The sequence below is a fragment of the Athalia rosae genome, chromosome 7 (assembly GCF_917208135.1).
Source record: "Athalia rosae chromosome 7, iyAthRosa1.1, whole genome shotgun sequence".
NCBI classification, from domain to species: Eukaryota; Metazoa; Arthropoda; class Insecta; order Hymenoptera; family Athaliidae; genus Athalia; species Athalia rosae.
In genome coordinates this window covers 265740-293491 of record NC_064032.1, presented here as the reverse complement: position 1 = coordinate 293491, position 27752 = coordinate 265740, and the positions used below count along the sequence as shown (strand labels likewise).

The 27752-nt window shown below is 35.5% G+C and overlaps 3 protein-coding genes and 1 long non-coding RNA gene across 20 annotated transcripts; 1 reads left to right on the top strand and 3 right to left on the bottom strand.

The window, feature by feature from the left end:
• Positions 1–28: 28 nt before the first annotated feature.
• LOC105684320 (carnosine N-methyltransferase) lies at positions 29–3691 on the bottom strand. Of its 5 annotated transcripts, XM_048657845.1 has the most exons (9): positions 3555–3691; positions 3421–3471; positions 2874–3170; positions 2395–2602; positions 2027–2184; positions 1797–1937; positions 1545–1707; positions 1242–1475; positions 29–1170 (listed from the first exon to the last, which is right to left on the bottom strand). In XM_048657845.1, exons 3-9 carry the CDS (start codon positions 2984–2986, stop codon positions 994–996), a joined length of 1194 nt encoding a protein of 397 aa, XP_048513802.1. In that variant the 5' UTR covers positions 2987–3170; positions 3421–3471; positions 3555–3691; the 3' UTR covers positions 29–993. The 5 variants fall into 5 exon arrangements, with proteins under 5 accessions (XP_048513802.1, XP_048513801.1, XP_048513803.1 ...); XM_048657844.1 differs by having other exon boundaries at positions 2874–3471; XM_048657846.1 differs by adding an exon at positions 2704–2757 and having other exon boundaries at positions 2874–3579.
• Positions 3099–5070, top strand: LOC105684322. Of its 2 annotated transcripts, XR_001102912.3 has the most exons (4): positions 3099–3246; positions 3428–3506; positions 3573–3776; positions 4107–5070. It is a non-coding gene; the product is annotated as an uncharacterized LOC105684322 (long non-coding RNA). The 2 variants fall into 2 exon arrangements; XR_007279219.1 differs by having other exon boundaries at positions 3573–5070.
• A 2513-nt stretch (positions 5071–7583) lies between these two features.
• Positions 7584–25781, bottom strand: LOC105684295 (homeotic protein female sterile-like). 11 transcript variants are annotated; one of them, XM_048658254.1, is made up of 24 exons: positions 24606–25781; positions 23898–24188; positions 23463–23511; positions 22614–22655; positions 21459–21707; positions 21181–21375; positions 20474–21091; positions 20150–20227; positions 19826–19921; positions 19649–19750; positions 19385–19530; positions 19159–19312; positions 18461–19031; positions 18165–18323; positions 17930–18049; positions 17476–17625; positions 11369–11448; positions 11016–11139; positions 10375–10872; positions 9709–10260; positions 9392–9537; positions 9148–9297; positions 8762–9067; positions 7584–8661 (listed from the first exon to the last, which is right to left on the bottom strand). In XM_048658254.1, exons 2-24 carry the CDS (start codon positions 23906–23908, stop codon positions 8596–8598), a joined length of 4662 nt encoding a protein of 1553 aa, XP_048514211.1. In that variant the 5' UTR covers positions 23909–24188; positions 24606–25781; the 3' UTR covers positions 7584–8595. The 11 variants fall into 11 exon arrangements, with proteins under 11 accessions (XP_048514211.1, XP_020707008.2, XP_020707011.2 ...); XM_020851349.2 differs by having other exon boundaries at positions 25236–25781; XM_020851352.2 differs by having other exon boundaries at positions 25437–25781.
• A 144-nt stretch (positions 25782–25925) lies between these two features.
• Positions 25926–27688, bottom strand: LOC105684301 (ribosomal RNA small subunit methyltransferase NEP1). 2 transcript variants are annotated; one of them, XR_007279366.1, is made up of 5 exons: positions 27370–27688; positions 27045–27288; positions 26774–26982; positions 26201–26692; positions 25926–26107 (listed from the first exon to the last, which is right to left on the bottom strand). XR_007279366.1 is itself a non-coding variant. In XM_012397553.4 (4 exons), the coding sequence occupies exons 1-4, from the start codon at positions 27511–27513 to the stop codon at positions 26579–26581; spliced, it is 711 nt and encodes a 236-aa protein (XP_012252976.2). In that variant the 5' UTR covers positions 27514–27688; the 3' UTR covers positions 26164–26578. The 2 variants fall into 2 exon arrangements, 1 of the variants encoding a protein (XP_012252976.2); XM_012397553.4 differs by lacking the exon at positions 25926–26107 and having other exon boundaries at positions 26164–26692.
• Positions 27689–27752: the final 64 nt, after the last annotated feature.

The following is a 27752-nucleotide window of genomic DNA, read 5'->3' as shown; positions in this document are numbered from 1 at the left end:
TGTAATTACAGTATACATTAGTTCCAAGTACTTATAATGACATTTTTTTTTATTTGGTATTGTACCTAATTAATTGTAATAAATTTTTTTTCGCTTACAATTAGTTTATTTTTCCCTTCTAGTTTTCTATCAGTTTGTTCGTTTGGTTTTCATACGGTTAGTCAGTACGATTGGGATCACCACTATAGCATACGTGCGTAATGAAAAATAAAATAAATTTCATCAGATATGAATCTAAGCATCAAAAAGGCACTAAACAACCCATGAAATAATCCACTTCGCCTTTCAGCTATTTGTAAAATATCTAATAAACATACAATTCATAAATTACCTGCACACTTGACGTGACATATTACAGTACTCAACAAATTTGAGATTTCCTGATATTATTATTATTATTATTATTATTGTTGTTATTGTTATTGTTATTGTTATCATTACGTGTATTTGTATTTACATGTATTACATGTATTTTTTTGTCGTTATTAGGGGAGGAAAAAGAGATGGCGAAACTTAATCAAGTTTCACACCTGTTCGTGTACAGTGTATAAAATGATGTTGCAATTGTAGAAATTGGAATTTAACAGACAAGCTATACAATAAACTATAATTATTATAGATGATTTTATGATTTTATAATTTTTTACGATCATTCAACTTTTCCAATGCTAGTCTAAAATGCACAGAAAATTGACCCAAATACATAGTCAAATTAATGAAAGACGTAGTAATCGCGACAGGAGAAATTCAACCTATTTTGAAAATTTTAGAACTCCACTTTTCTTTAACTTTCATACAGTTAATATTTCCAAGAATTAATGGGTGATCGTTAAAATTCCAAAGGTTTAAAACAAAATGTTTTCGATTCAACTGTATAACTTACCTTCCTACGATGATAAGGTAATGATTTTTTTTATGTATTTCACCTATCAATCGTATCATCGATATCCTCAATTTTCCCGATGAGCTGAACAACGGTATTAGTGACGCCGTTTAATTTTCTTGTTCCTGAGATCCGTTTAATTCGGAACCATTAGTGTTGTGATTATTCGAATCAGCCGATGAAGTTACATTTGGTTTTCTACAGACGAAATAAACGCTGTTATACTCGTACTGTAGCATACTATTGGTATTTTGTGCGTAACGGGTTTTTACGTGAGTATCTTCTTTCTGAGGACAAAAGTTGTTGGACAAAATTTAATGGAAATGAGGAACGAATACATAGTGAAATTTCTTCTTACCTCCATACGAAATCCAAGACCTTCTATAACTTCACGAACAGCCTCGTAGCTGGGCTCTATTGAATCTTCCATTGGTATATCGCTAAAGTGGTACAACAACGGGCCTAAGTTTATCCAGACACCACCGGGTTTTAATATTTTATATATAGTTTCAATAAATTGTACTACATTGTTTGCACAGTCAATAAAAAAACATGTAGCCACGCAGTCCCAGTGATTGTCTTGTCTGTAAACCTGGGGAAATAAAAATCATACCGACCTATTTACCTATTTTTTATAAATCATTTTCATTCAATGAAATACCTCCAAAAAATCTCCAGCAGCCATTGAAAATTGTGCATTTTCGGGAAGGTCGCTTGGATTCACATCCGGAAATAAAACGGCATGAGTTTGATGCTCAGGTTTCAAGTTATTCATGAACTGATGGACCCAAGGATGAACCTGATACGAATTCGTTCCTCTGCATCTATCGAAATAATAAACAAAAGAAAGTCAAAAATAAATCAACTAAACAGATAAAATATAAAGCAACTTGGATTAACGTATAATACGTACTTGTTCAAAACGAAATGTGAAGCAAAGAGCATGAAAAGAGAAAATTCATTCCCTTGGCACGTGTAGCCTCGTCTAGCAATTTCATAGGCGAGGCGTCCCAAGCCAGCTCCTGGCACAAGAACTTGTACTTCTGACGGTATGCTGGAAGAAAATAACCGATGGCACAATAATTTTTTGTTACAAATGATGACGCTCGAAAAATGTTGAGCTCAATAAATGAAAAAACCTACCAAAATTCGGGTGGAAATTGTTGGATGATTTCGTCTATGATAGGTTGATAACAGGTGAGTCGTTCCTGAGCGCCTTCTTCGCTCCAGTCACGAACAAGCTGCTTTATAGTAGCCTGTACCTTTTCTTGATCCGCCAGAACTGGACGTGGATTTGGTGTCTGCAATCAGACCTACCTATGTTTCGTACAATAGAATTTGTATCTGTGAAATTAATCGATTGCACGATCCAAAGCTGTTTTAACGATGCTCGGATGATCGAAGACGTAAGATTTAGTCTTCACTTTGCGTTACAAAACATACTCGGAAACCACAGCTGATAGGGTCAAAAACATAAATACGCAAGGCACACCAAGGTGATTATTTCTTACACTTTCAGTCTGAGCAGTCGTCGGACTGACGTTCTCAAAGATATGGGTAACGTCCTTGATGATGAGTTTGATTATGTGGTCATTGTTTTCTATGCATCTTTTAATCTCCTGCAGATGTTCTCTGTACTTTGACAAGACCTTTTGATGATGAACCGGAAGAGACATGAAGTATGATTCTGTTTTTTTTACCCGTTGGAGGGAATGAGATCTGTGGGATAATCAGAGTGTAATAAAAAAGAATTATCTTGGTCAAATTGACACAAACAATCTTGGAATAGTTTGAATAAAAGTATTCAAAAAAATACTTGCACAGATTAGTAAAGATATTTGTAAGAATATCTTTCGTTAGTATAACGACAATATCTAAAAATAATTCACAGTAATAGTTAATCGAACTGAAGTGTTAAGGTTATGTAGCAGCTCGATTTGCAAGCCCGCGGGTTAACTCATCGTTAATAAATGGTAAAAAATTTATTTACCTGTAGTATTTAAATGCAGAAACTATGCGAAGAAAATGCATTCTTTCTTCCTCATCTTCATAAGAGTTGTGCATTTTTTTTGAATAAAGATTTGGCGAAAGATTCGGATCCATTCTTCTGACTCAAAAGTTCGCCTCAATATCCCTTATAACACGCGCTTTTGTTTTTCACAGATTTTCTTTAATCTCGTATCCCCTCTGCCGGTTTATCACTTGGTAGCACCGCCTCCGCACGTTCGGTGTTTGATCACTGATATATTTCTTCTTGTTCTTCCTCTTCCGTAGCTGGCTACAGAAGCTCGTGTAATAACAAAAATAAAAAAATTATAAAAAAAACCGCGAGAGAAGTGCCACGACGAGCTATAGGTCTTTAGGTATAAATAATCAGTGCGCTCTGAACCCGGTCTCGCACATTCAAAATTTACTACCTCTCACTGAATCATACGTATTATTACACATCATACTTATGGCCTAATCACATACGTAACACAATAGAGACAAGCGTCAGAATCAAGAATGAGAATGAGAATTGAATAAACTCTAATTACTTTTCAGTGCTGGACGTCCATTTGAATTCGCTGCGTACGATTTGGCTGCCCCTAAAACGAATCCGAGTCAAATAAATTCAATTAGCGTACGTACATTAATTTTCAATAATGATTATGTAATTAAATAACGCGACCTTGAATAATCTTTTCAGATATATTAATATCGATATCATTTTACTTCACATCTCCAAATTTGATTCACCGATAAAATTTCATATCGGTCGTACTGCTGAAATTTCTTATTTCATCTCCAACGTCCTCACCATTGGAGGTTCTACGGAAGAATGAGATTTGTTGGAACGTTCGCGGATTTTCTACTACTCAATAAATATCTCTCCAACTCTACCGTTAATCAGGTGAGACCTTCGGCTAACCACATGATAATTTCCGTTTGGTCATACGACTTCAAAATTCAAATTATGATAATTTAACTTTTTTCCTTTTTCTTCTCTTCAAATTATGAATTACTGAAAAAGGGCAAGGTTTTTAACAATCATCCAGCCCATTAATTTACTTTCAATTACTTATTAGTTATTTAATCTTATACTTAATTACCATATTTATGAATGATATTATAATAATAGTAATAATACATAACTGTATACGCGATGATCTTTTTGTTTTACTATGATGATTATTCTTGTTATTATTGTTATTATTATTCTTTTTTTTTTTACCATTGCAAGATCTTCTTCAACATTTTGAAGAAGAGAAAAAAGGGAGAGAAGACAGAAAAAAATTTGGAAGAATAATGAACAGTTAATAAAATCATCAGGCTCAACACAATTTTTTTCCTTGTATCCAAATTGATCTGAACACCCACCATTTATGAAATGTATATTTGTTTTCATACACCACTAAAAAATGTCAAACTGATAATCTGAATCTGCATGCATTTATCGTAAATTTATGAATATATAGGTATTTTGGTAGAGGTATATAAGAATTATTAACTCAAAAAAATTCTTCCCATACGTATGATATTCACATGCACCTGATGCTCGTTAGTACGCAATAATACATGATTAAACGATAGATTTATTGTTACCATAGCTCAATATAATCTATGTTGTTGCTAGTATTTGATATTATTTTAGTACCAGTAATATATCATTACAAATAAGTTGTAAAGTAAAAGGAAAAAAATTCAGTTCACTAGATTACCCTTTCGGACATTTGAAAAATCAAAGCAATATCGTATCTCTTATTGATAGTAAAATTGCTGTTCAGAACAAATCGGGTTATTGTGTAGTTAAGATTTGTCCTTTTACCTGACAACATCAAGCATTTTGTTAAAATTAATTTAACCAATCACTTTTCATTATTATTGTTATTGTTATTATTATTCCTGTCGTTATTATTATTATTACTACTAATATTAGTCAATAATCATTACTGTTATTGTTGTTGTTGTTATTACTATTATTAATAATGTTAATATTATTATTATTTATGTACAACCGTTTTAATGTTCTATAATTATGTAATTCTTTTTTTTTGTTGCTAAAATTTGTTTCTGTGCCATTGGAGATGATGTGCGCGCATGGAGACTTATGTATATAAAAATTATTATTTTTTTTTTTTTTTTTTTTTTTTTTGATACAGCTGTGTGTGACTTGGTGTTACTTATTACGAATTATTACGCTTATACTAACTTACATTGAGATCTAGTAGGTCACATTATTTTTCTATTGGCCTCTGTAACTATATGTATAATTTTTATCCTTATCACATAGAGGTATTATTATTTCATACATTTCCCATTCTTATCCAATTGCTGCCACTGATTAATTATTAGCATGATTAATTATATATTTTTTTCTCATCTATTTACACTTATAAACCCAGGAATTATGAATTCGTAATACCAATTTTCTCTTCTCCCTTTTTTACCCCATCCCGGTGATTTATGGTGTTTTGCTTTGATATCCATCGAGGTCAATGGATTAATGAAATTTTCCAATAAAACATAATATTCATAATCGAAAATAGTAATGATGGTTTTTTGTCCTAGAAAAATACACACAATGATGTAATTTTAGTGTCTCGTTAATGGCCTTTTTCTCCTTTTTTTTGTTTCTTAACGAAATCTTTGTACAGATTGTTCAAGGAATTTTTATAGATTTTCTTATCATAAAATAAATTTTACGGTTCAATGATTAGAGCTGATTTTTTCAACGGAGATAATTCACAGTTAGACTCTTACACACCCACACAAAAAGAATTCAATTTCTTCTTCAATTCTAGGATATATATGACGTGACAACTAACTTCATATTTTCTAGAATTATGAACTCTACCAATTAACTCGTTCTCAAGTTCCTATGATTTCTGGGGTACGCCTGAACTTTATATAATTAAATTGATGTAAAATAAACTTTTAAAATCAAAAGCGATATCTAGCTCAAATTATAAGTTGATTATTATAATTGTTGATTTATTTTTTTTTTATACTTTGCTTATCCGACAGAACTGATTAGGAGAGGAATTTTGTGTTCTACACGATACGTAAAGAGGCTGCGTAAGCCATGAGGAATAAAAAGTTACAGCAACACTTGATTATAATCTGACTCCTCTTTTTTAAGATATTGCAATGAATTATCCAGAACAAAATGGAACGAAATAAATTCTTGGTTTAAAAAAAAAATCGTTGATCACTCATGTAGAAAGGCTTGAGGGCAGAGGTAGGGAATATGCTGTGAGCAATTTATGAACGAATCGCAGTGAGAAAATCTACAGAAGGAAGTTAGTATTAGAATTTATTTTGTTAATTTAACATTACCGTTTGTGTATTCTATTTTATTTATTTATTTTGTTTTGTTTCATTTTGTTTTGTTTTTTTTGTTTTGCTTTTTTGTAACATATTAAAAACATTCATTTTCTAAATCTAGATACTTCTTTATAACAATCTATGGACATCGTGTATGCATTATAACGCACTAGATCTCTTATGTATGCTGTTGAGATATTATGCCTGTAATCATACGTTGGCTGCATATAACTTTGTACATACCTATGTCGGTAAAAAAAACTGTGCAAAGAAAATAAACAAAAAAAGAGAAAAAAAAAACACAACAAAAACCGTCATAATTCAATTGACTACATGCAACTGATTAGGGTGTGTCGTCTCTAGAACGATAATCATGATGAAAAGAAAATAGGTAACGCAATTGTCTTTTGCCTTTTCTACCTTGTACCTAAACTATTGTAATAAACTACTACTGGAGCCATCGTGCTAATAAAATCATGATAGTATAGGAGACTGCAAGTCGGAAAAACTCTTAAAAAAATAAATTTGTATTCACTTAAATAATTCAATAATATATATATATAAGTTGCTTAACTCTCATTACAAATATGTATGTATACGTATAATATGTCTGTATCGCCACTAGAGATAATAACTTTTATAATTTCGAATAGTTGATCAAAATCATTGATTGATTTCCCTTCTTTTAATACGCCGACTGAAAATTTCCCAAATAATAGCCATCAATCATCAATATATATATTTTTTCCCTTTTTTTTCGCCAATCAAGTTTTTTCCTTCTTTTTCCCCACCTATTCATTACCGTCAAGGATTTTTTATCTATATCCTATGGTGCAACTTGTAAGCAAAAAAAATCATTTCTTCTTCTCGTAATTACTAATTTATCATCTGTGTTGTTCTTGGTTTTGTTTCTGTTTTTGTTGCCATTTTTTTTCTCAAATAAAGGTTTAGTAGCGTCTGACCTTGAGATGATTGTTAATTTGTTGTATTTATTTATTTATTTATTTTTATTTGTTTTTTTTTTCGGTATATATAATTTATAATATACATGATAAGGTCCGCGTAACAATTTTTTTCTGACCGAGCTATCGTTAATAATAATAATAATAATAATAATAATAATAATAATAATAATAATAATAATAATAATAATAATAATAATAATAATAATAATAATAATAATAATAATAATAATAATAATAATAATGGTAATAATAGTAATAGTAATAGCAACGACGATGACAGTGAGGATGAGGATGATAATGATGATAATAAATCATTGAACGCGGCAGTATTTTACCCATTTGTTTTACACAACGTAATATCAATAATTTGGGTAGTTTTCTGAGAGAACAATAAATATAGGTAGGATTAAAACAAAAACCTACGTTAATCGATGATAATTCACGTATTTACTCTTTACCATTATTTTTATAATAATTGACAACACTGTTCAAGGTGAATCGATGAATTTTTTAGTCACTTAAATTTGTTTTTTTGTTTTTTTTTGTTTTTTTTTCCCGACATAACTTACAGTGATAACAGAAATCATTATTTCTGATACGTTCACGATTATAATAAAGTTCACCACTGTTTTATTTTATTTTACTTATTTACTTTAAGTTTTATTCGATTTAATTTTAATTTTAATTTATTTTAAATTATTTTTTTCACGTTAGGTATGTATTTAATGTTATCGACTTAACAAAGCCTACCTATTTCAGCGATTAATAGGAGCATCCACAATTGAGAAATAAATCTACAGTGAAATTATTAGTAATAGCTAATAATTGTAGGTATTATCGGCAGAAAAATGGTCTAAGTTATCCTAAGAACGATTAATGACTGAATGTGGAAAAATATAAAACTTAACTAAATGTACACAACGTTACGCTCCCCAGACTTTTACATGTCATATGCTTTTTATGTTACTTCCAGGAACAGCAGCGGCAGGAGCAGTAGAGCAACGGCAGCAGCAGCGGCAACAGCACGTAAATGTCTTCCTTCCTTCACGATAATTAATTTATCTCCAAATTTACATGAAGTACAAACTTATGAAAACCGGAAAATGTAACACAATGGTCAGTAATATAATTGAAGTATGTCGTAAGTATTTATCTAGTTACATGGTCACACTTTGGTGTCCGTCGATTACACAGTCGCCTCATCAAAGTCCGTTTCTAAACTGTCCAACAAAATTCGTCGGATAATGATGTTAATTAATTTCGTTGGAATGTCCCAACTGCACCACCACTCGGTACACTGTAATTAGCGCACATTTTTGTCCATCTCATCGTTAGACGATAACATATCAACACCATTTTATAACAACCCCCGGCAAAATAAAAACTCGCCTTAGTCCTGCCCGGTTTAAAATACATTGTCACGAGCAGAGCGATGCAACATTATAAAGATTCCTCGAAAGCAGCCATTAAGTCACTCTGCATGTTCATGTCTATTTGACCGGCCATCTGCAATCGTCGAAACACACGGGTTTGAGAATTGAAAATATTCCGTCTGAAAAACCTGGAAAATATTTTAACTGAAATGAAAATAATTTCATCCACTTACAGCCTCGCGTCTTCGACGTTCCTGCTCACGCAACCTTTGACGTTCACGTTCTGCCGCAGCTTTGTCCTGATTCGAAGAGTGCCCTGGACTACTGCTGTCCGTATCAGCGACTGCTTTCACTTCTTCTGCCCTCGTGGTAGCGACCATCGGAACAGCTGGCTGTTCCGTGACAGTTTTTCTAACTTTGTCCAACGCATCTTCTTCCTCTCGTTCTCTTCTTCTTTCATTCTCCTGTCGCAATCTTTCCCTCTCCGCATGTTCTTTCTGCTGGCGACGCACCTCTTGCTGTTCCAGTAATGCTCTTTGCTGTAATACGTATTATAAACAACAGTCATACGGATAATCGTGGAAGCATTGAGAAAAAAAAACAAATATCGATCACTGACCCGATCCTGCTTTTCTTTAGCTTGTCTCTTGAACGCCTGGAAAGTATCCCGTGCAGCACTTTTCATACTGGTCCCAGCGGCAGATTGGGGACTGGAAGCTTGCGCCAGAGAGGACCAGGAAGATGCATTTTTAACATTTTGTTCAACAGTCTAAAAGGAATTTTGTTGAAATGTAAAACATATCTAAAATGAATAAAAGATGAGGTCCTCCTACAAATATTACGATTTAAAAATTTTTTTTCACCTTGTTTTTAAAAGCTGAAGCAAAATTTGCAGCTGGGTTCTTAGAGTCCGGTGGAGTCATCTTCTTCTCAGGAAGATGTTGCGAACCGGAGTGATTGCTGATAGGTTGCATTCCCATAGCAGTCATCTCTGCAAACAGAGCTCCCGCTAGATCACCAGCGTCACATTGAGGATTAGTAAGCGGTTAGTGCGCGCAATGATTGTGATTTTCATATATGAATTCACAGGAGAATGCAAACGTTAGGAGAAGAGTGATGTAGCGTGCATAGGAAAAGACAAGTGTTAACGAGAAGTCTCTTTCTCCTTCTTTCAACTCACCATCCATAGTCTTTTGAGGCATTTGTAGCTGCGACATAGACAGTGGTTTTTCCTCCTTTTTTATGGGTAATAATGTAGAAGGATGTGCGGGCATGGTAACCATTGGCAGAGGATCGAAGATCGATCCCATAGTAATTCCACCTATTCCCATACCCATACTTAATCCAGATACACCATTATTATTGAGCGTATTAGGAGGTGAATTTTCTCGTTTAATATTAGCAAACCCGTTGGAGTGCTGCTGTGGCATCGTCATATTATGAGTACTTTGTATATTGGTCAGGGCAGAAGTAGTATTTATCATGTTATCCAGTGCATTGTGAATAGCGGGATGTAGGTGTGAGGCAAGACTCTGTTGCAAATTCATATTCAAATTAGCCATATTGATGTTGCTCAGATTCAGGTTCGATGCCATACTGGAGGTCATCATACTGACAGGATTCTTCAGATCCGACAGAAGATTCAGCGAACTGTTCACCGTCGTTGATGGTGGTTGGATCATATTCGATAACGTCTGTTCCAATGCCGTTTGAGTTGTGGGTACAGATGCTGCTTGAAATATTAAAATTGTAAAAAAGATATAAAGCCCAATGTCACCATGATAATATTGCAATATAAAAAGGAAAAAAAAGAAAAAGAAACAGCGTAACAAAACAATCCAAATACCTAGAGTATTGTATGGCTGAAGAAGATCTGTCTCTTGCTTGATAGTAGGTCCATCCGCATTTATAGATGAAGTTGTATTTGGATAGGAACTGACGGTGGTCTGTTGCTGAGTCGGTTGGGGTTGCACTAGCGGCTGTGGTTGTACTTGTGGTTGCGATTGTGGCTGTGGTTGTGGTTGTGGCTGCGGCGGTGGTTGTGTTTGTGGTGGTAATTGTGGTATCGGCTGCAATTGTGTCTGAGGCGGTGGGCCAACAGGCGAGGTCATAATGGTGTTAGTATTTGTTGGAGTGACACTCGGAGGTGGAGTAGGTACAGAGACCGACGGAGTTGGAGGATTCGAAGAGTTCGGAGGAGTAGGTTTCTTTGTTGGAGCAGCGGTAGCCATTGCGATGGGACGAGTAGGTTGAGCCGGCATCGAAGCATGACTAGCTACGGGTGGTATACCTTGATTAGCTATTACAGCAGCAACCGTAGCCACAGGCTGGGCGGCATTGCCTCCTAATAAAATCATGGTCATAAAATTAATCGCAATTATAAAAGAAAACTTTAACATTTTTAGGGATTCATACCAACTAATCATCTTAATAATTCGGACACTCAGTTATCAGAATTTCATCAAACATCAATACCGTTAAACTTACCTTGTTCAATATTTAAATTATTAGGCTGTGTTCCGACTGGTGGCTTAGACGTTGGTAGAGTGTTATTTGACGGCGGTTGTTGATTGTTCAATAGGAGCCCTCCGGTATTGTTCAAAGTCGATGCCTATGTATTGTTTTGTGTTTATTAATTTCTTTTCTACAATTTTAGAAATTTCAAATAATTGAATCGATATTGAACTGGGATCAACACATTTGAAAATAAGGCAGAAATATCTTGATAAAATAGGAGTTCAGATCAAATAAAACATTTAAAAATTTCAGATTCTAAGACAAAAAAGTTTAAAATTATAAATGGTTTCTTTCACACATCACCCATGGCATTGTTATCTTACCGTTGCAGGAGCAGGAGCAATAGATGCAGTAGTTGTGGATTTCTTGGTTTTCTTTCGTGGCGGACGATTGGTAGAATTTCCTGTAATAAACGTAACATGCATCTATCTCGGTATATGTGCAATCAATAAAGAATTCTGTCATCTTCAAAAAGTGACTTAATAACGTGGAGCTAGCATAATGCCAACGGTGCAGAGGATACCAGCCATGAAAAATTTGGAATCTACGATAAGTAGATAAGAATGAAATATAAAATTAAACAACACCAGTATTATATTTTCTAATAGATTTTATTCATATACTTAATTATAATTGTATCACTGTGTACAACAATGTTAATTTAAATATCTCATCAATTGTATGATTTCATGTTTTATTTAGTTTTTGTTTATTTATATTTTTTTTTATTATTTTTTTTTTTTTGTTTTTGTTTTTGTTTTTCATGTGGACTTTCATTTTAGGTTATTTTGTTTTCCCTTTCATTATTTATATTAAAAAAATCTTAATGCATAGAACAATTTTTTTTTCTTTCATCATATATATGTATCCATTTTAATCGTAGTTCATTCATTCATGAATAGGATTTATTTATTCATTTATGCATGTATATACATATACGTAAAAGTATAAAGATATAGGTATGTGAATGTATATATAGATTACATATATATACAAAAAATCATAACTATAAATTTATGCTTATTTAATTTTCTCCTCATTTGTTTGCTTTGTTTTTTCTTTTTTTCTTTTTTTCTTTCATAATAATAATGATTATAAAACGCTGACTACAAAAAACCATCAAACTCTAGTAATTTCTCATACAATACAGTAATAATTAATTATAGGGTTAATTAAAAGTAAATAAGAGTCACATAAATGGTACAGTATGGGTTTAACTTAAATGTGGATGATACAAAAGTGACACGCTCATACAAATAATCATTGTAAATTCGAGTCTCGATTAGCACAGCACTGAGATCGATGGCTTCACACTCCTACTTGGTGTCTATAACAATTTATTATTAAAAACCGTCCGTCGTGTCTACTGTCTCCGTAACCGTGAAACACATCTTGTTTGTCTTTCTTACTTCTTTAGAAAAAAAAAAATTTCCTTTTACTTCAAAAGAGCAATTTTATATTCTCAAACGATACGTAAGACTTGCGTAAAAAGTTGCTGCGAGGTAAGGACGATTAATGAAATATCACGTTGATCTATCTATAACGGGGGAAAAAAACAGCGAGACGGAGTTCCAGCCTAGCTTAATTTATGTAATGTAGGATTATTATAGTGAGCTGGTCCACCAGACAGAGGCCGATTTCGACTCTGCACTCACTCAAGCATCTATCCTCTATACCTCACTCGTTTTATTATTTTGTTGCGTGTGTACTTAAAAAATGACGCATGAAGTGTATTTTCTCTTTCTTGTTTTCACTTGATTAAAAAAATTTTTTTTTTTGTCTCTCTTTGTATCGAGTGTGTCTTACCGCTAGTATGTATTAATATTTCGTGATATATTAGGTTTTACTATTTACAATATGTGTATGTTTATTAATGGTGATATACGATTCGTTATTAATTTTTTTTTGTTTTTTTTTTTTGTTTTTTTTTTGGGTCGTTCAAACTTGCCTGATATTTGTCTTATTTAATATAAATTTAATTGATTTTATTTGATGAACACCGACAGATTCATCCAAAAAATTTCAATGGTAACCTGTGGGTATTGCGTTTTAATAATTAGAATTATTTCGAAGAGAAAAACGAAAATTTATAAATAGAATAATTTGATCAGCTCAACCTTTTTTTTTTCTCTCGTATGATCATCATCAATAATACGATTAGATTGGAAGGCAATTTGAATAATGTTATTAAAGAAATGCCCTACACATCGCGTTTTTAAACACTATGGGTGATCGTGTATTAACAGATGGATAATTTCTATCTACCCTATTATTCTGTTAATTTGTTTTCGCGCTCGCTACCTAAAATGTGATTCAAAGTTTTCTTTTATTCTTGTATATATAATATACATACAATCTGTCAGAATCGAGTGATGATGCGGGAATAAAATTAATTTTCAATTTTTTTTATTCTGGGCGATATTTCCTATCTAGTCTAATACTCATTATTTTGCGCAATTCGATAATCTTAAGAAATTAACGAACACTTGTACGAGTTTCCTTATTCATTTTTTTTCTTTTCTCCTTTTTTTTAAGTTTTTGTTCCGTTTTTCTTCTTCCCTTGTCATTATTTGAATATTTTTTATTTATCATTATCATTATGATTATTGTGATTATTATTTCAATTTGTTTTATTTACGTCCATCGTCTGACCGATTATTTAATTATTTATTTATTCATTTCTCTTTCGTCTGAATCAGAAGTAATTTTCTGCGTTGGTGAAATTCTTTTCCCTTATAATTATTAACTTGTCCATAACTCAGTGTTACTTTCTAAAACTGTTAAGTACGCTGCTGAGTTTCCGATCAATGATACCGATTAGATTCATTTGAATCGAATGAGTTTAGTGAAAAATATAGCGCTACGTGCACTTCTAGGGTATAGTGTTCAGTCGCAACCTGACTACCGATTGGGTGTATATATATGTACTTTTTTAAATGTAGAACTAAATTTACATGATATTTCAACAAAAAACGCTATCATGGAGCAGACTTTTACAAATAGAAATATTGTATAAAAACAAAATATCCCTAAAATTAAACTTGTTTATACTCGTATAAAAAAGGTCTTCTAAAAGTGTAACATTAGGACGGGTTAAAATAATAATAACTTGGTAAGGTCCAGCAATACGAATATCGCGAAACGGTGCTCTCTATGTACGTGCTTTCATTAAAGGTGATAATGAACGTGAACGTGAATATGAATGATTATCTGTTTCCTTTTTTTGTTCCTCTTTTGTCAAAAACTGTATCGTGACTAATGATAGGAATAAAAATAACCAGTATGTATAACTAGAGTTGTTATTATTATTTCGTCATAATAGGCATGTAAAACCATACCATTCTAGGTACTTATTAATTACAATAACAATATTGATCCGAGCAGACGAAGATGATAGTCACAAATTGATAATTTAATTTCCATGTCTTTTAACCCTAGTAATGAAAGTAGCTGATAGTGACAACAGTTGCTAATGAAGAACAACTAGTGGTAATAATACGATGAGTCGAACAACTGGATTTTCTCCAGCTGAGCGGAGTGCAAACAATGTGTTTGGAGGCCAGCGCGCCTGTTTTACTTACATTATCCGGATACCCGCTTTTCTTTATTTCTTTTTCTCTCTTTCTCTCTATCCCTCCCTCTTTCTTTCTCTCCCCTTTCTTTCATTTCCTTTCCCTCCTCTCGTGTCCTAATGATGGGCCTTTGGCTGCGTACTCGGCTCCGCTCGACGAGCACCTCATATTCCAATTTGCGAGCTCATTGTCAGTTTCGATTTATACTCAATTACTGGATGCCTTTGCTTCGGTTGTCCTATGATGTACTCCGAGACAAGTTCAAAATTTTTCTTAATCCATAAGGCTTCTCATTTCCAAGTTAACCATGCTAAAATACGTCGACGTAACTCATGTCACTTAGTACTTCGTATCCAATTCCTATCATCGAGATGATATGATAGGACGAGATGTACATTAGGCGCTTGTTTAATTACCTACAATGGTCAATAACTATTTCCTTGCACAAATTACTCAGGAGAGCATAACTTAGTTAACAAATAACGGTAAACTACGTACAATGGTTGAAATCTATCCTACAATGCACTGACTTCAAAATCCAGCCACCAATACACATTGTCTGCATTTCTTTATCGTGTATTCTAAGGTCGTTGCCTGATTAGTTTCATTTTCTTTTGTATTACTTTTGAAATATATATATACGCACACATATATACATATATATGTATATATATATATATATATATCTACGTATTCTCTCTAATATGCCGATTACCAAGTCCACTCATTTTAATGCAACAACGCTAATTCCGTTTCATGTAACTTGTGTTCCCTTTGTCGCTCAGTAAGAATTGTATCTTAAGATTCTCACTAACAATTTCTGTTATTAAATGATACGATATGAATGAACCAAATGTGACGTAGGAAACAAAACGTTCCAGAAAAGATGCGAAGAAAAAAAAAATAAATAAAATGAGATAACGCAATTCAACATTAACATAACTATCGATCTACTTATGAAATAATTTAAGTAGTTGAGTTTTTATAAAATCGCAATTTTTAATTGTTAAGTGGTGTTGTTTGGATTGTATGCGGAATGTGGGACATTGAAAACATCAGACAAGCCCACGGTGGAAACGTACCAATATTTGACACCACAGCTTATCCGAATTAAAATGGAGCGTCAAATAGAATATTTCAATGACAATTATTGAGCACTTTTTTTCTTTCTGTTTTTTTTTTTTTTCGATTGTTTAATATTAAAAGCTGTGATGTCGGAGAGGTACTCTTAATATAGTCTGGAAAAAAATCGCAGCGGCTGTTTTCGGGCAACGGAACGCACCGACAATAGCGACGGCAACAACATTAGGGCAAGAGAAAAGAATTAAATATAAATCGTTGGAATTAAGAATAATCATCATCATCATTTGTGAATAAAGCTGGCATGGCATGGTATCCTCTAAACACAGTCTGCACTCCACTAGCTCACCATTAATATTCTTACCATTATATTTTTTGTTTTGTAGTTTTGTCTTTCTTTTTTTAACACAAAAAAAAAAAAAAATTCTTATGCTACGTGTCGTTTGAAAGTATCGTCGTGCGATGTTGTAGACTCGTTTTACGAATTTTTCATTTTATTTTAACATTGTAATCAACAGTTTGAAAAAAAAAAGTAAACAATCTATCGATTTCAAACGGAATACGAAAGAGGGAGAACGAAGAAAAAAAGAAAAAAAAAAAATTGTGTAAACAAGTCGCAACAAAACTCGACGGTAATTTTCAACATTATAAATGTAACGCAGCGCTTAGCGTTACACCGATAACGCCGTCCTATGAAATAATTATATTAATGAAAATCATTCATCGCCTCCAAACAATTAATTTTTTTTCCCCTTTTTTTCGTTTTGTTTTCTCTTGGATTCATTGTGCAACCCGTGTAAGGAAATTTTATAACATATATATCAATATTTTCATTTTACATATGTATATATCTATACATACATATGAATCAAGTCCGGCATTGTATGTGTAGCGCTACAGCTGATACATAGATCACAATTGACATTGTCAGTAAAAACAAAATCTACTTTGACTTTCATGTTTGAAACGAACTATTTGACTCAGAGAAAGTATCAGCGAAAATGATCATGGATGTGAAACGCTACTGAACTGAAATAAAATGAAATGAAATATTCATGTAATGTTCCCTCATTTCCAGAAAACTAGAGTGTAGGGAAATTGTGTTTAGAAAAACTAAGTGATTTCTAGTAGTTTTTTTTTTTTTTTACGCCTGATAAAGAAAGGTAATTTGTGTCTATATGTGGAAAATGACAGACAACGTATTTGCAAACCATGTATCAGCCACCCCCTTACTGCGAAATTGTATTCGAATGATAATTTGGTTGAAATATTTGAATTGATTTTGGGAAATTCAATAAATGTGTGAAATATTTTTTAAAAGATTAATGTATCAGATTGTAAAAAAAAAAATTAGGTTGTCAACTTGACTGTGTTCATTTCAGCTACCAACTCTCGATGATTGGTAATTCAACAAATTCTAATCACTGTACGCACTTGAAATGTTTTAAGCTACATAGATATATTGTCATTGCGAGCTACACAATATCAATTTAATCATAATATTGAAAAGATATTTTTTGTGCTTTACAGTAAATAATGAAATTTCAGTGCAGCGTTTATCAAATAATAATAATAATTACCATAACAAATTTAGAAGAGGATTTTTTTTGTACTTAAAACATTCAAATGCTGGGTGACCAGTACCAAATGTTCAATAATATTATTACTTCAGTTTAAATTTGAATTTCAATAACTTTAACTACTAGGTGTAAGTAACTCTTGTTCCCAAGCAAGAGTTTTGATAATGGAAACAGTTACGTGAGATTTTAAATTCTAACCTGCTTCGCTGTCGCTCGAATCACTGGAGCTCGAGGAAAGCGAACTACTGCTGGAATCACTGTCACTGCTACTACTGCTAGATGCTGAGAGTCTCGACGGTCCACCCGCACCTCCGGTCCCACCAACATCCACAGATTTACTACTGTCTTCTGTGGGCAAACATTACACAAATTTTCATTCAGACACAATTGCAACATTTCAAATTTTTTGTAAATTCGAAAAAACATTAAAATTTGATATAATTTCAACAGGAACCAACTGTCTACTCAAAAGTAAATAAACAAACAATCAGAATTAATTTTCGTCCCATCGGTCTCTCCAGTTTCAGTTTGGGATGAGCGAATCTAGAATTCCAGGATTTAGTGACGGTGTGAAATTTTACGACCAAACATTAAATCTGGAGAGAAGAATTTGTCAAGATTTTTAAATAAAATGTAACTGATGTTCATTTACCTTTTTTAGCAGGTTTTTTGCAATTCCCTAACTGCCCTGAGACATCTTGTAAACGCTTTTCCAGCTCCAGTTTTTTCTCCGCCATCTGTTCGTCCTTGGGTTTACCGCTAGGCTTTTTATCTGTAATTTCAAAATATGTACTCCGTATTAGTTATCGTTCGAAAATCGAATTTCTTGTTCTTTGCACAAATTGCTACAAGCCTGTATCACACTTTGCGTATAAATAAGGACTCACGTGGCTTTTTCCGAAGGCAGGAAGCGACGTAACTCTCCAACTCTCTAAGTGTAGATGGCTTCAGAGTTTCAAAGTCAATTTCAATTTCGTCAGGGTTTGAATCCCTGAGCGAAGGCTCTCGTGATTGGATAATGTGTACAACCCGACCTAGTTTGTCACCTGAAATGGAAAATTAAACATTCTAAACATTCAAATAAGAATTAAAATAACCGAGATATATATCCACACCAGTCACCTTTTGAAATAAAACTCGAACTACTTAAAAGGAGAGGGGAGGAGGGGAAATTTAAACCCACCAGGTAGTTTGTTAATGTCCAAACTCAGCTGTCTCTTTTCGTCATAGGACATCGGCTTGGCATTGTCTTCATCCTCAGAGTCAAAGGCCAACGGAGGTGGCTGATTGCTAGCATTCTTTTTCTTATTTCCTGTAGATCTGCTATTTGCCTTTGGCCTCTTGTTAGCTGTATTTGTCGTCGCAGCTTTTCCAGGTCCTTTTGCTTTACCTTTTGGCTTCGCATTTGCGGCGGCAGGTAGGTGATGGCTAATGCTAGGACCGGAATGGGCCTTATTGGGTCCTACCACCGCAATAGCAGGATGATGAAGATCCGTGGCCATGCCACTCGGCATCTTCAAATCTCCGGCACCCATTGCAACGCTTGCTATACTTGCCCCTACGCTGTCGGACACATTAGAAATTCTTCCACCAGGTTTCATCAGTTCCTTCATTGCCCCGCTGTGACTACCACCGCTTAGGCTAGCTCCCTTACCACCTGACAACTTTTTCGGCTTTTCAGGCTTCTTCTTTTTACTCTTCTTCTTCCCACTTTCTTCTACCAACTTCCTCATCTGTTCTTGCATTGCTTTTAGCTATTGGCCATTTGAAATCATGTTAATATTTGCCATCGGGGAAACCGGTGCAATAAAAATACATCAGATATTTCTGTTCAGCTAAAAACTTTAGCGGGATAAGAAAATACGAAAAAATTTATCTCACCTCTCGTTCAAGGGCAACAAGCTTTTCCGTACGCTCTTCTTCTTCAGAATCATCACTCTCCGAAGTACTCTCAGAGCCAGAACTGCTGCCGCTAGTACTGCTGCCGTTAATGCCAACTAATCCACCGAGTGGTTCATCGGGAATTTTCGCATACCTAAATCAAAAGTTAAGAGTTTATTAAAAAGTCAGGTCGGGCAGAATGTAACAAACACAAGCGATTACATACCTCATTTCAAAGACGTCCTGGAGTTTTCTCGCCATTGCAACGACATCGTGATCTGGAGGATTATACTTGTAACAATTCGTGAATATAAGTCTTACGTCACCGGCAAACTCTTGCGCAGTCTTATATTCACGGGTGTCCATTTTATTCTGTGCAAAAAAAATTTATTTTCATGATTTTTTTTTCCTCAGACGAAAATAGAAATTAATAAATAACTATGTGGAAAATTTGTAAAATAGTTAATAATAATGAAATTACTGTTAATACCTTTACAGTTCCAAGATCCATCGGTTTTTTGATGATCTCGTGATAGTCATGGAGACCAAGGAGTTCGGCATCTACGGGCTTATAGAATGGCCATGCGTAACCCTGTAGTGTGTTATGAATTAAATAATAATTGTCTGTCTATTATTCGGCGAATATTAATGTTGTAGCCAAAATTACCGAGTGCTTTTTCGAGAACAGCTCTTTTAGTATTTCATTACAGGATTTCAAGGCTTCTGACAACTTCTCCTTGGATTTACCACCCGCATGTTGTGGCTGAAATATGACAACCGGTTACGAACAATTCCTGAACAATTTATCCACTACGAGCGCTTTGGCTACCGAATACTTTTCTTTTGAAGAAATATTATAAATAAATAAATTCATCGTTTCAAAACTGAAGAAATTCAGAGAAAAGTAATCAGGTTTTGAAGAGATTCAAATAATGATACAACAACACGGATGAAACACGGCGTGCCTTAGTAGGAAACAGGGGGTATGTACCTGTTGGGCCATGGGCCCCATCAGGGGCATGTTGGCCTGGTGGAACGGCACCAGGCCGTCTTCTGCTTGCCTCGTCGGCTGAAACAGCCCCATCATCAACCCTCTGTTAGTATGTTAATGCCATGATATGATTACGTAAAAGAGCACACATACAGCAAATATAATGATAATCCGTTCGGACTCCCACATCATAGTAACAATAACAATATTACAACTACATAGGAAGTTGATGATGTCAAGAAATGGTTTTTTGAAATGAGTTGATTATTTTCACCAAAGTGGAAAAATTCTTTTTTAAATGAACGAAAGTTGAAAGAAACTTACCTTCTTGATTTGTCTGCCAGACTCCCGCCGCGTTGAAATCTTGGCATTTTTTGCGTCAAGTGGTGGGTGGTAAAGGGGTTCGAAAGAGTTAGCGGTTGGTGTGGTAGTATCAGCCTTTCTTTTCACTCCTTTTTTGAGCTTGGCAGGCTGCGAGGGTGGCATTACGGTAGGTGCAGTGGGAACGGGCAGGGGTGGAGGCGCGGAAGGTGGAGCTTGTGTCTCCATCGCAGCTTGCGCATGGTACCCACTTGTAGGAGGAACAACTTGTTGGGGTAAGGAGTTATGGGTCGCCATAGGTGGCACTCCTATGCTCGCTGGAGGAGCTATTGTGGTTGTGTTAGTGCTGCCAGGCACAGAAGTCGGAGCCTGAGTCCCCAGTGGTGGCATTGGTATGATTCCCGTCGTTCCTGCGGATGTCGCCGATGGCGTCATGCTGTTCGGTATACTCGAACTTACAGCAGCTGCTACAGAGGATGGTCGACCTCTTCCAGCTCCGACAGGAGCACCCACAGCCACGCCTGGACCGAGGCCAACTCTTCCAGCGGTGGCCTTTTTACCTTTTGGGCCTTTTGGGACGGGTGGATCTAGCTCCACCTCCTCCTTTGGCATTTGTGCAACCTGAGAATTTTACGATAAAATCAAATTAATCACGCGCTTGAAACGTGATGACAAAAAAATAACCCAACCACATAAAGTCCAAGGCTTACCTTTGTGAGAAACAGCTTCTCGAGAGCTTGTGCCATTACTACCACATCTTCTCCTGGCTTGTTGTACACGTAGCAGTTGGTAAACATCGTATTGAAATCTTGAATGCATTCTTTGCCGCTCCAATAATAATTGTTTTCTAACCGCTTTTTTATCGTGCCAAGATCCATCGGCTGTTTGATGATTTTGTGGTAGTCCTAATAAATATCATTACATTAAACCATTTACTCCCAAAGAAATTCTGTTAATCGATTGTTTATCAACAAGTATTTTAGCGTACTGGCAAGTTCAGCTTTTTGGCATCTACAGGCTGTTGAAAAGGCCAGGCAAATTGGTGCTTCCATACTGGCTTGAGTACACCTTTTTGGAGAAATTGAAGCTGATTGGTAACGCGACCGGGTCGAGTGGGCGGCGGCACTACGGGTGGTTGTACCACACCGTTTACCGGTTCAACGGCAGGCTCGTCTCTAGGAGGTGGTTCCTTCGGAGGAATAGCTGGTGCACTCGACGTCTTACCAGGTGCACTCGTCTGTTGTTGAAGAAACAAAATTTAATCTCAAACTAGGAGACAACTGGAACGATTTCTATGAATCTGTACAGAATCTGCAACGCCCGGTGCATTGATCTTGCACGGGCAACTTTTCTTCTAATGCAGTTGTACTTGAATGAAGAACAAAAATTATATTTGAAAGTAAATAATCGCAATATTAATACAGGAGCTGAAACCTAATACCAGCAGAACAAAAGAAGAAAGATTTAAAACTTAAAAATCAGGGCTGAATTTGCTCTTGCATAATAAATATCAAGTTGCATTATTTCAAATAAATTGAAGCGCTTCAAATTATTATTTTTTTTTTTTTTCTAGGAAGAAATCGTTAAAAGTGCTATTGCTACAAGTAAACGCACTGATCTGTTCCTATAGCTGAATTCAATTTCACGCCACTGATGGACATGCAATGCAAAATAAAAAATCATCCCATGCATGCAACAAAAAACTTAGGCTATATGATATTTTGGTGAAATCCATGAGAACATGATGAAAAGAAAAACGTAGAATGTTGACATTCAACAAGAATTGGGCTCGGATAAATAGAAAATATTCAATTATTAGTTCATAACTTTAATCAAGCGGCGCAACAAATGTTAGTATAGGTTAAAAGTAGGTATTTTTCATTTTCCAACTATTTATCGATGCAGTAAGAGATCGAATTGTATACATAATTTATAGCCCACATCTTGTAAAAGGAAAAACTTTAATCAGGTCAGAAGACCAACACAATAAAACCAAGTAGAACGGAAGATCAGCGACAGAGAGACAAGTAGGAAGAAGAAACAGAGCTAGATTCAAAAAATATTGCGATACGGCAATTTGGTTATTTGTTCTTCCTTTTTTATGTTGTAATGTAAATAAAAAACCGTCAGAAGAGAATCTCACCTTGGGTATATTACACAGCCTCTCTCGCTCCTCCACATCTAACTGTAATTCATACATACTTTTCAGTCAAACAGCATTCACAAATTTTATACAGGTAGTGTGGTTAAAAAAAAAAATACAAAAAAAGAAGATATATCACGTAATGCAGAAATTGTGCATTCGAAAATGCGTGTATCCACATATTCTACACAATGGGAGACAAACGTAGGGAAATACGAAGAACAAAGGATATTATTAGTGAAATTATCATTTTTAACATGATCAACGACATAAAGTTCGAATTGCTTTAAACTTTCGTATTGGAAAATAAAACGAATTTTACAAGTAATAATTAGCAGGATTGATTAATTTTCTCATATACATGGCATTGTAGAAGAAACAAAAAGTAAAAATAAATACTGTACATTCAATGACTAGATTTAAAATTTTTCCAAGCATTATTCGGTTAGTGCTGAATGGATGGGCTAGTATTTGTTAATGATGAGCAATTAAAAATAGCAAATAAAAACAGATGTACAACAATTCGACATTATGCATTGAATTTTTGTGTGTCTAATCAATTACCCTGTTATAAGCAAAAATAATTATCGCCAATCAATAAGTTTGGGTAGATAATGTCTCGAGAGTAATTATGCCTTTCAATTTTGGATTCATATTTGACGCGATGAAAGTTTATTTAGAATTTAAGGTAATGACTGAGGTGACTGCAAACTAAGCCAAGAATTTGGTTTCCTTTCGTTACCTAACTTGGTAGTATTAAGATTCGTATTTATGCCAAGGAGCCGGTGCCTCAGAAAATTAGCCACTATGATGTTGATTTATTAGATAGGTACGTAATGAAATACTTACAGAATTATTTTGCGAGATAGTGTCCACCTGCTGCATCTTGACTTCGCTTCTGTAAAACAAAAAATGTATTTTTGATACAACTGAAGAGATAAATCGTGAGGTTCAAGTTAAATATATACAGAAATGGGTAGCCAATCACTTGCATTCCAAGGATTCCGTTGGAATCTTTTGTATGAAAAATGAATCTACTATATCACACCTCTTGTGTACAAATGGATACACGTGTTGAGATTCTAATTTTCCAATGCATCGGACTTGAAAACGGTGCCTGACCGCTACACTGCCTACTCCTGTTATCTTGTGCATGTGATATCAACCATTCATAATGAAATTCACAGTTGTCGGAATAATGTTGTCATAATTGAAAAAATGAGTTAATTCATGTTAATGCAATTTGATTTATCAAATGTTTAATAAACCGCGAACTTCACCTACCTTTCAGACATATATGGAACATAAACGCTACGCAGCAGGTAACTGCTTTACGTTGACAGTTGACGTTACGAAGCTTCATCAACAACCAAGCTTGCAAGTATATACTCTGAAGTGAGCATCATAGCTCGCTAATTGGTTGCTGACGAGATGATTGGGCTGTGACCTGGGAGGTTGGCACCAAGGCGGCATAACACTACTCAAGCCTACCGAACAACGGCGGCTCTGATGTCAGCCTTGTACTCTGCAGTGATTCGCCGTACCTCCAGCCAAGACTTGCGACTCTAGCAACATCTAATAACATAACAATAGGAGCCCATGGTTTACAACCCTGATATGACAGATGCATTTTTTCCTTAACGTCAATTTCATTTGCGTGAGCATATATACTCTCCTCTGTTTTCCACATGCAAATATAATACAATTCACGTTTGAATTTAGATAGTAACGTGGTCCAAAATTTGTACGGCTCCCCTGTGATAATTCTACAACTTTTACAATGGGTGACGGAGCATGGCTTCGATCGTTTTACAACATTTGTCAGGATGAGGAATAATTAAGATAATGTGACGTGAAATTAAAAGTTCTGGCTACGGCATGAAACAGAATAATCCGAAGTGAGAGCTTAATATGACATATATCATAGTTTCCTGGTTCAGAAGGATGAAAAATAATAACCCAGCAACCAGGTGGCTTGCAGAGGCTTCGTACCCAAGCTGATCAGAGGCACCGAACACAAAACACTAGTCACTAAGATAACTGGCAGGTAGGCAGGCAGACGGACGGCGGGTAGAACGAGATCAGCGGATAACCAACGCGATAGATGAGCACAGTTGATGAGGAAGGCGACGACGAAGACGAGGACGATACATGATGATAAAGATAAGCTTTGGTCCGAAGGCAAAAGAACGGGAAAAGTAGGAGCACCACTAATCTTGGTAGAGGTAGGCAATAGCCTCGTCGCTCGTCCTCGCTCGTCCTCGGCCTCGGTCGGTCTGTCTGTCTGTCCGTCCGTCGTTCGTTCGGTCGAGCTGGCTGGCGGGATCCGCGCCTAACCAAAGCGATAGAGAAAGACGTCAGTCAGTTGATAGGATGTTTGGAGGTACCAAGTAATCAGGAGAACGAGGCTTTTTCGATATCAACAGAACCAAAATCGGTCGATTTATCGGGTCTTTTATTTCACGTAGGTTTCATTCAACATGGCGGTTTGCCCACTCGGGAAAGAAAGCTTCGAGGTCTATTGATATGTTTCGTTATTTATGCGGCACACCGGCGTACATGCACCGATATTCATGTCACAATTTAATCGTGTGGCACTCAGGATTATAGAGAACCACCTACCTGATGATTGCCGGCCGTTTTTCAATCGGAATTTTATCAAAAACACTACCACTACGCCTCGGAACTCGCTCTACGCTTTCTCCCTGCTCGCTAGCTTGGTGTTATGGCCGATCCGTTCCCCGCCGCCAGTCACCAGCCGCTGCCCGCCCTCCGTCACCTCACTCGCACTATCATAAAATTTATTCGGGGCAGCCCACTCACGTTTGTCCATTTATTGTTTCACCTTGCATTTAGATTTATTGATAATATCGTATCAGTACCCTGCACCCAAATCCGCAGACATTTTACTCAGCCCTTCTATTATCGGATGCTTTTCCGTTCCCATGATGATTTCGGATCTACAAACTAACGATCGCAGCACCAACAATGGCTACGCATTCTTTGCAACGTACAAATGGTCCGTTCCGATGTTCCCCCTGTACTGGGTTCTGCGTACAGCTTTTCACAGATTTTTCAACCCTTGTTATCTGATACTGATGGCCAAAATTATTGCGTACAATTAAACGGTCCTCTGTGAAACAGGGAATAGGTTTTTCAAACAAAATATCATAGTACACGATATACGGACTTGATTACATTTTATTGTTCAACGTCAAAAGAGTAGACTGCAGTCAGATTGTTCCACCGTTCCGTATGCACCCACAATGCAATTCGGACTGCCACAAAATCTATAATAAAATCTAAACGTTCAATATTCACAATTACAAACACCAAAACAAATGTCATAAATATTGTCACCATTTAAAAATCAATTCATCCATCTAAAGGCTGTATAATAATTTACATTTCAGATATAATACGTCGACGGTGACATCAATGCACATCGAGTTCCGTTAGTTTTATAAAACATGGCGGATGTACTGGGGAAAACCCTGTAGAGATTATCAACAAATAAAAGAACAGGACATCTTATACACTAACTGCGAACTTTGATCGAACAACTTTATTTTCATATGTAAATTTACCTCCCAACAACCATTCCAACTACACCCTCTCGAAATACCAAATATTAGCAAATTATTTTATGGAGCTGACCAGTCTACGTGCATGGGACGACGTTGTCAGCCATATTGCAATGATGACGAAACAAAATTTCATACATACATATAGGTATGTATAGCCGACGGAGAAGGGAGTTCAGTAACCTCCCACAATAGGCGTTTCGGTGCTAGCTCTTATGCTTTCTCCAAGCTAAAGCCAAACGCTCGCATCAGTCGCTCAAATTCTGTTGAAAAATTCGATGACACATTTTTGATTGTAGGAGCGTATTTTGCAATGTACAGATATGAACTTGCAGCAGCGTAAAATTCCAATGAATCTACACCGGCATATTGTTCACCGATCTAAATAATTCCCCAAACTTCTTCAAATGCAGAGCACAATTTGGTACAAGTCAACGCACCCGAAAGAGGATAATTACTTATAGATATTGTATCTTCGGCATATTCTGGCTTAACCTGAAATCAATTGTTCAGATGTCATCGGTACATCAAACGTTCCTCAAAGAATAGATGAAGAAAGAGTGGTTAATTACTCACTTGACCATGGGCCATGGCCCCTACAACAATGGCGATAGGTTCGTCAGCAGTAACAAATTCCCTGGGGTTTTGAACTTTTTTAGCGCTGAAGGACATAGCTAACTTGCGGCAGCCTACAGGGAGATGATCGGTTACGGGATTCTTAATAACTTTAAGTAGTTTCATTGGTCCGTCAGAAGCTCTGACATTGAACTTGTGAAGGAGTTGTACTGTAATGAAATATGATGAAATGTAATGATATTTAATGATTTACTATGGTTGAATTTCTCACCCATCAGACCAGCAAACCGCTTGAAAGTCCTCGGTATCCTAGTTTGCGGGTTCACTTCGATCAAGACATTTTTTTCCGTGTGAACATAAACTTGGAGTAATCCAGCCCTGTTCAAGGGGCTATCCAACAACATTAAGAGGCACTGATGTGCGATGTCCGGCCTGGCAGTCCCTGGGTCCCGATTATTTCTCTTTAGTATATTAGCATGGTCGTCGCAGTTTAATAGCTCAAAGCTATTGCCGACCTATTCATTTAGAACAAAGGAACAAAATCAGGGAATTACGACTTGTTACGGGATCAGTATATCAACATAAAATAACCTTACTTTGACGGATTCTAGTTGAGCGCCATCCAGTATAACTATAAGACGTTTCTCTTGGTTTTTAATGTGAGCAACCTGTAGATGCTTTGGCATGGGATCAAATTCAAATTCATCTTTGTCATCACCTTGTTTTCTTTTTTTCCCCATTTTACTTTCCAATCACCGAATAATCAAATAAACAATAAACTCACGTGTGTTTCCTCTGAATTCGTTGACGGTTCAGTTTACGATATGCGATAGTTATAGGTCGATCGTTGAGTGTAAGTTCGATCCTATGTTCGATCACTCTCGATGGTTCGATTAGCGCGCGTCCACAGTAATCGATGGTTCGATTAGCGCGCGTCTATAGTAATCGATCTATTACCAGGTTTGAAAGTTTCCTTATG

Bases quoted from the DNA above. Each gene is read 5' to 3' on its own strand.
- LOC105684320 (XM_048657844.1), bottom strand. From the start codon at position 2,986: ATGGATCCGAATCTTTCGCCAAATCTTTATTCAAAAAAAATGCACAAC. The intron at 2,603-2,873 runs GTAAATAAATTT...ATTATCCCACAG, and splicing joins TCTGCATTTAAATACTACAG to ATCTCATTCCCTCCAACGGG. The intron at 1,708-1,796 runs GTACGTATTATA...TTATTTCGATAG, and splicing joins TCACATTTCGTTTTGAACAA to ATGCAGAGGAACGAATTCGT.
- LOC105684295 (XM_048658254.1), bottom strand. The intron at 21,376-21,458 runs GTACGCTAAAAT...GATATTTATTAG, and splicing joins CCAAAAAGCTGAACTTGCCA to GACTACCACAAAATCATCAA. The intron at 11,449-17,475 runs GTTAGAATTTAA...CGTTTATTACAG, and splicing joins TTCGAGCGACAGCGAAGCAG to GAAATTCTACCAATCGTCCG.
- LOC105684301 (XM_012397553.4), bottom strand. From the start codon at position 27,513: ATGGGGAAAAAAAGAAAACAAGGTGATGACAAAGATGAATTTGAATTT. The intron at 26,983-27,044 runs GTGAGAAATTCA...ATTTCATTACAG, and splicing joins GCGGTTTGCTGGTCTGATGG to TACAACTCCTTCACAAGTTC. The intron at 26,693-26,773 runs GTGAGTAATTAA...AATTGATTTCAG, and splicing joins GGGCCATGGCCCATGGTCAA to GTTAAGCCAGAATATGCCGA.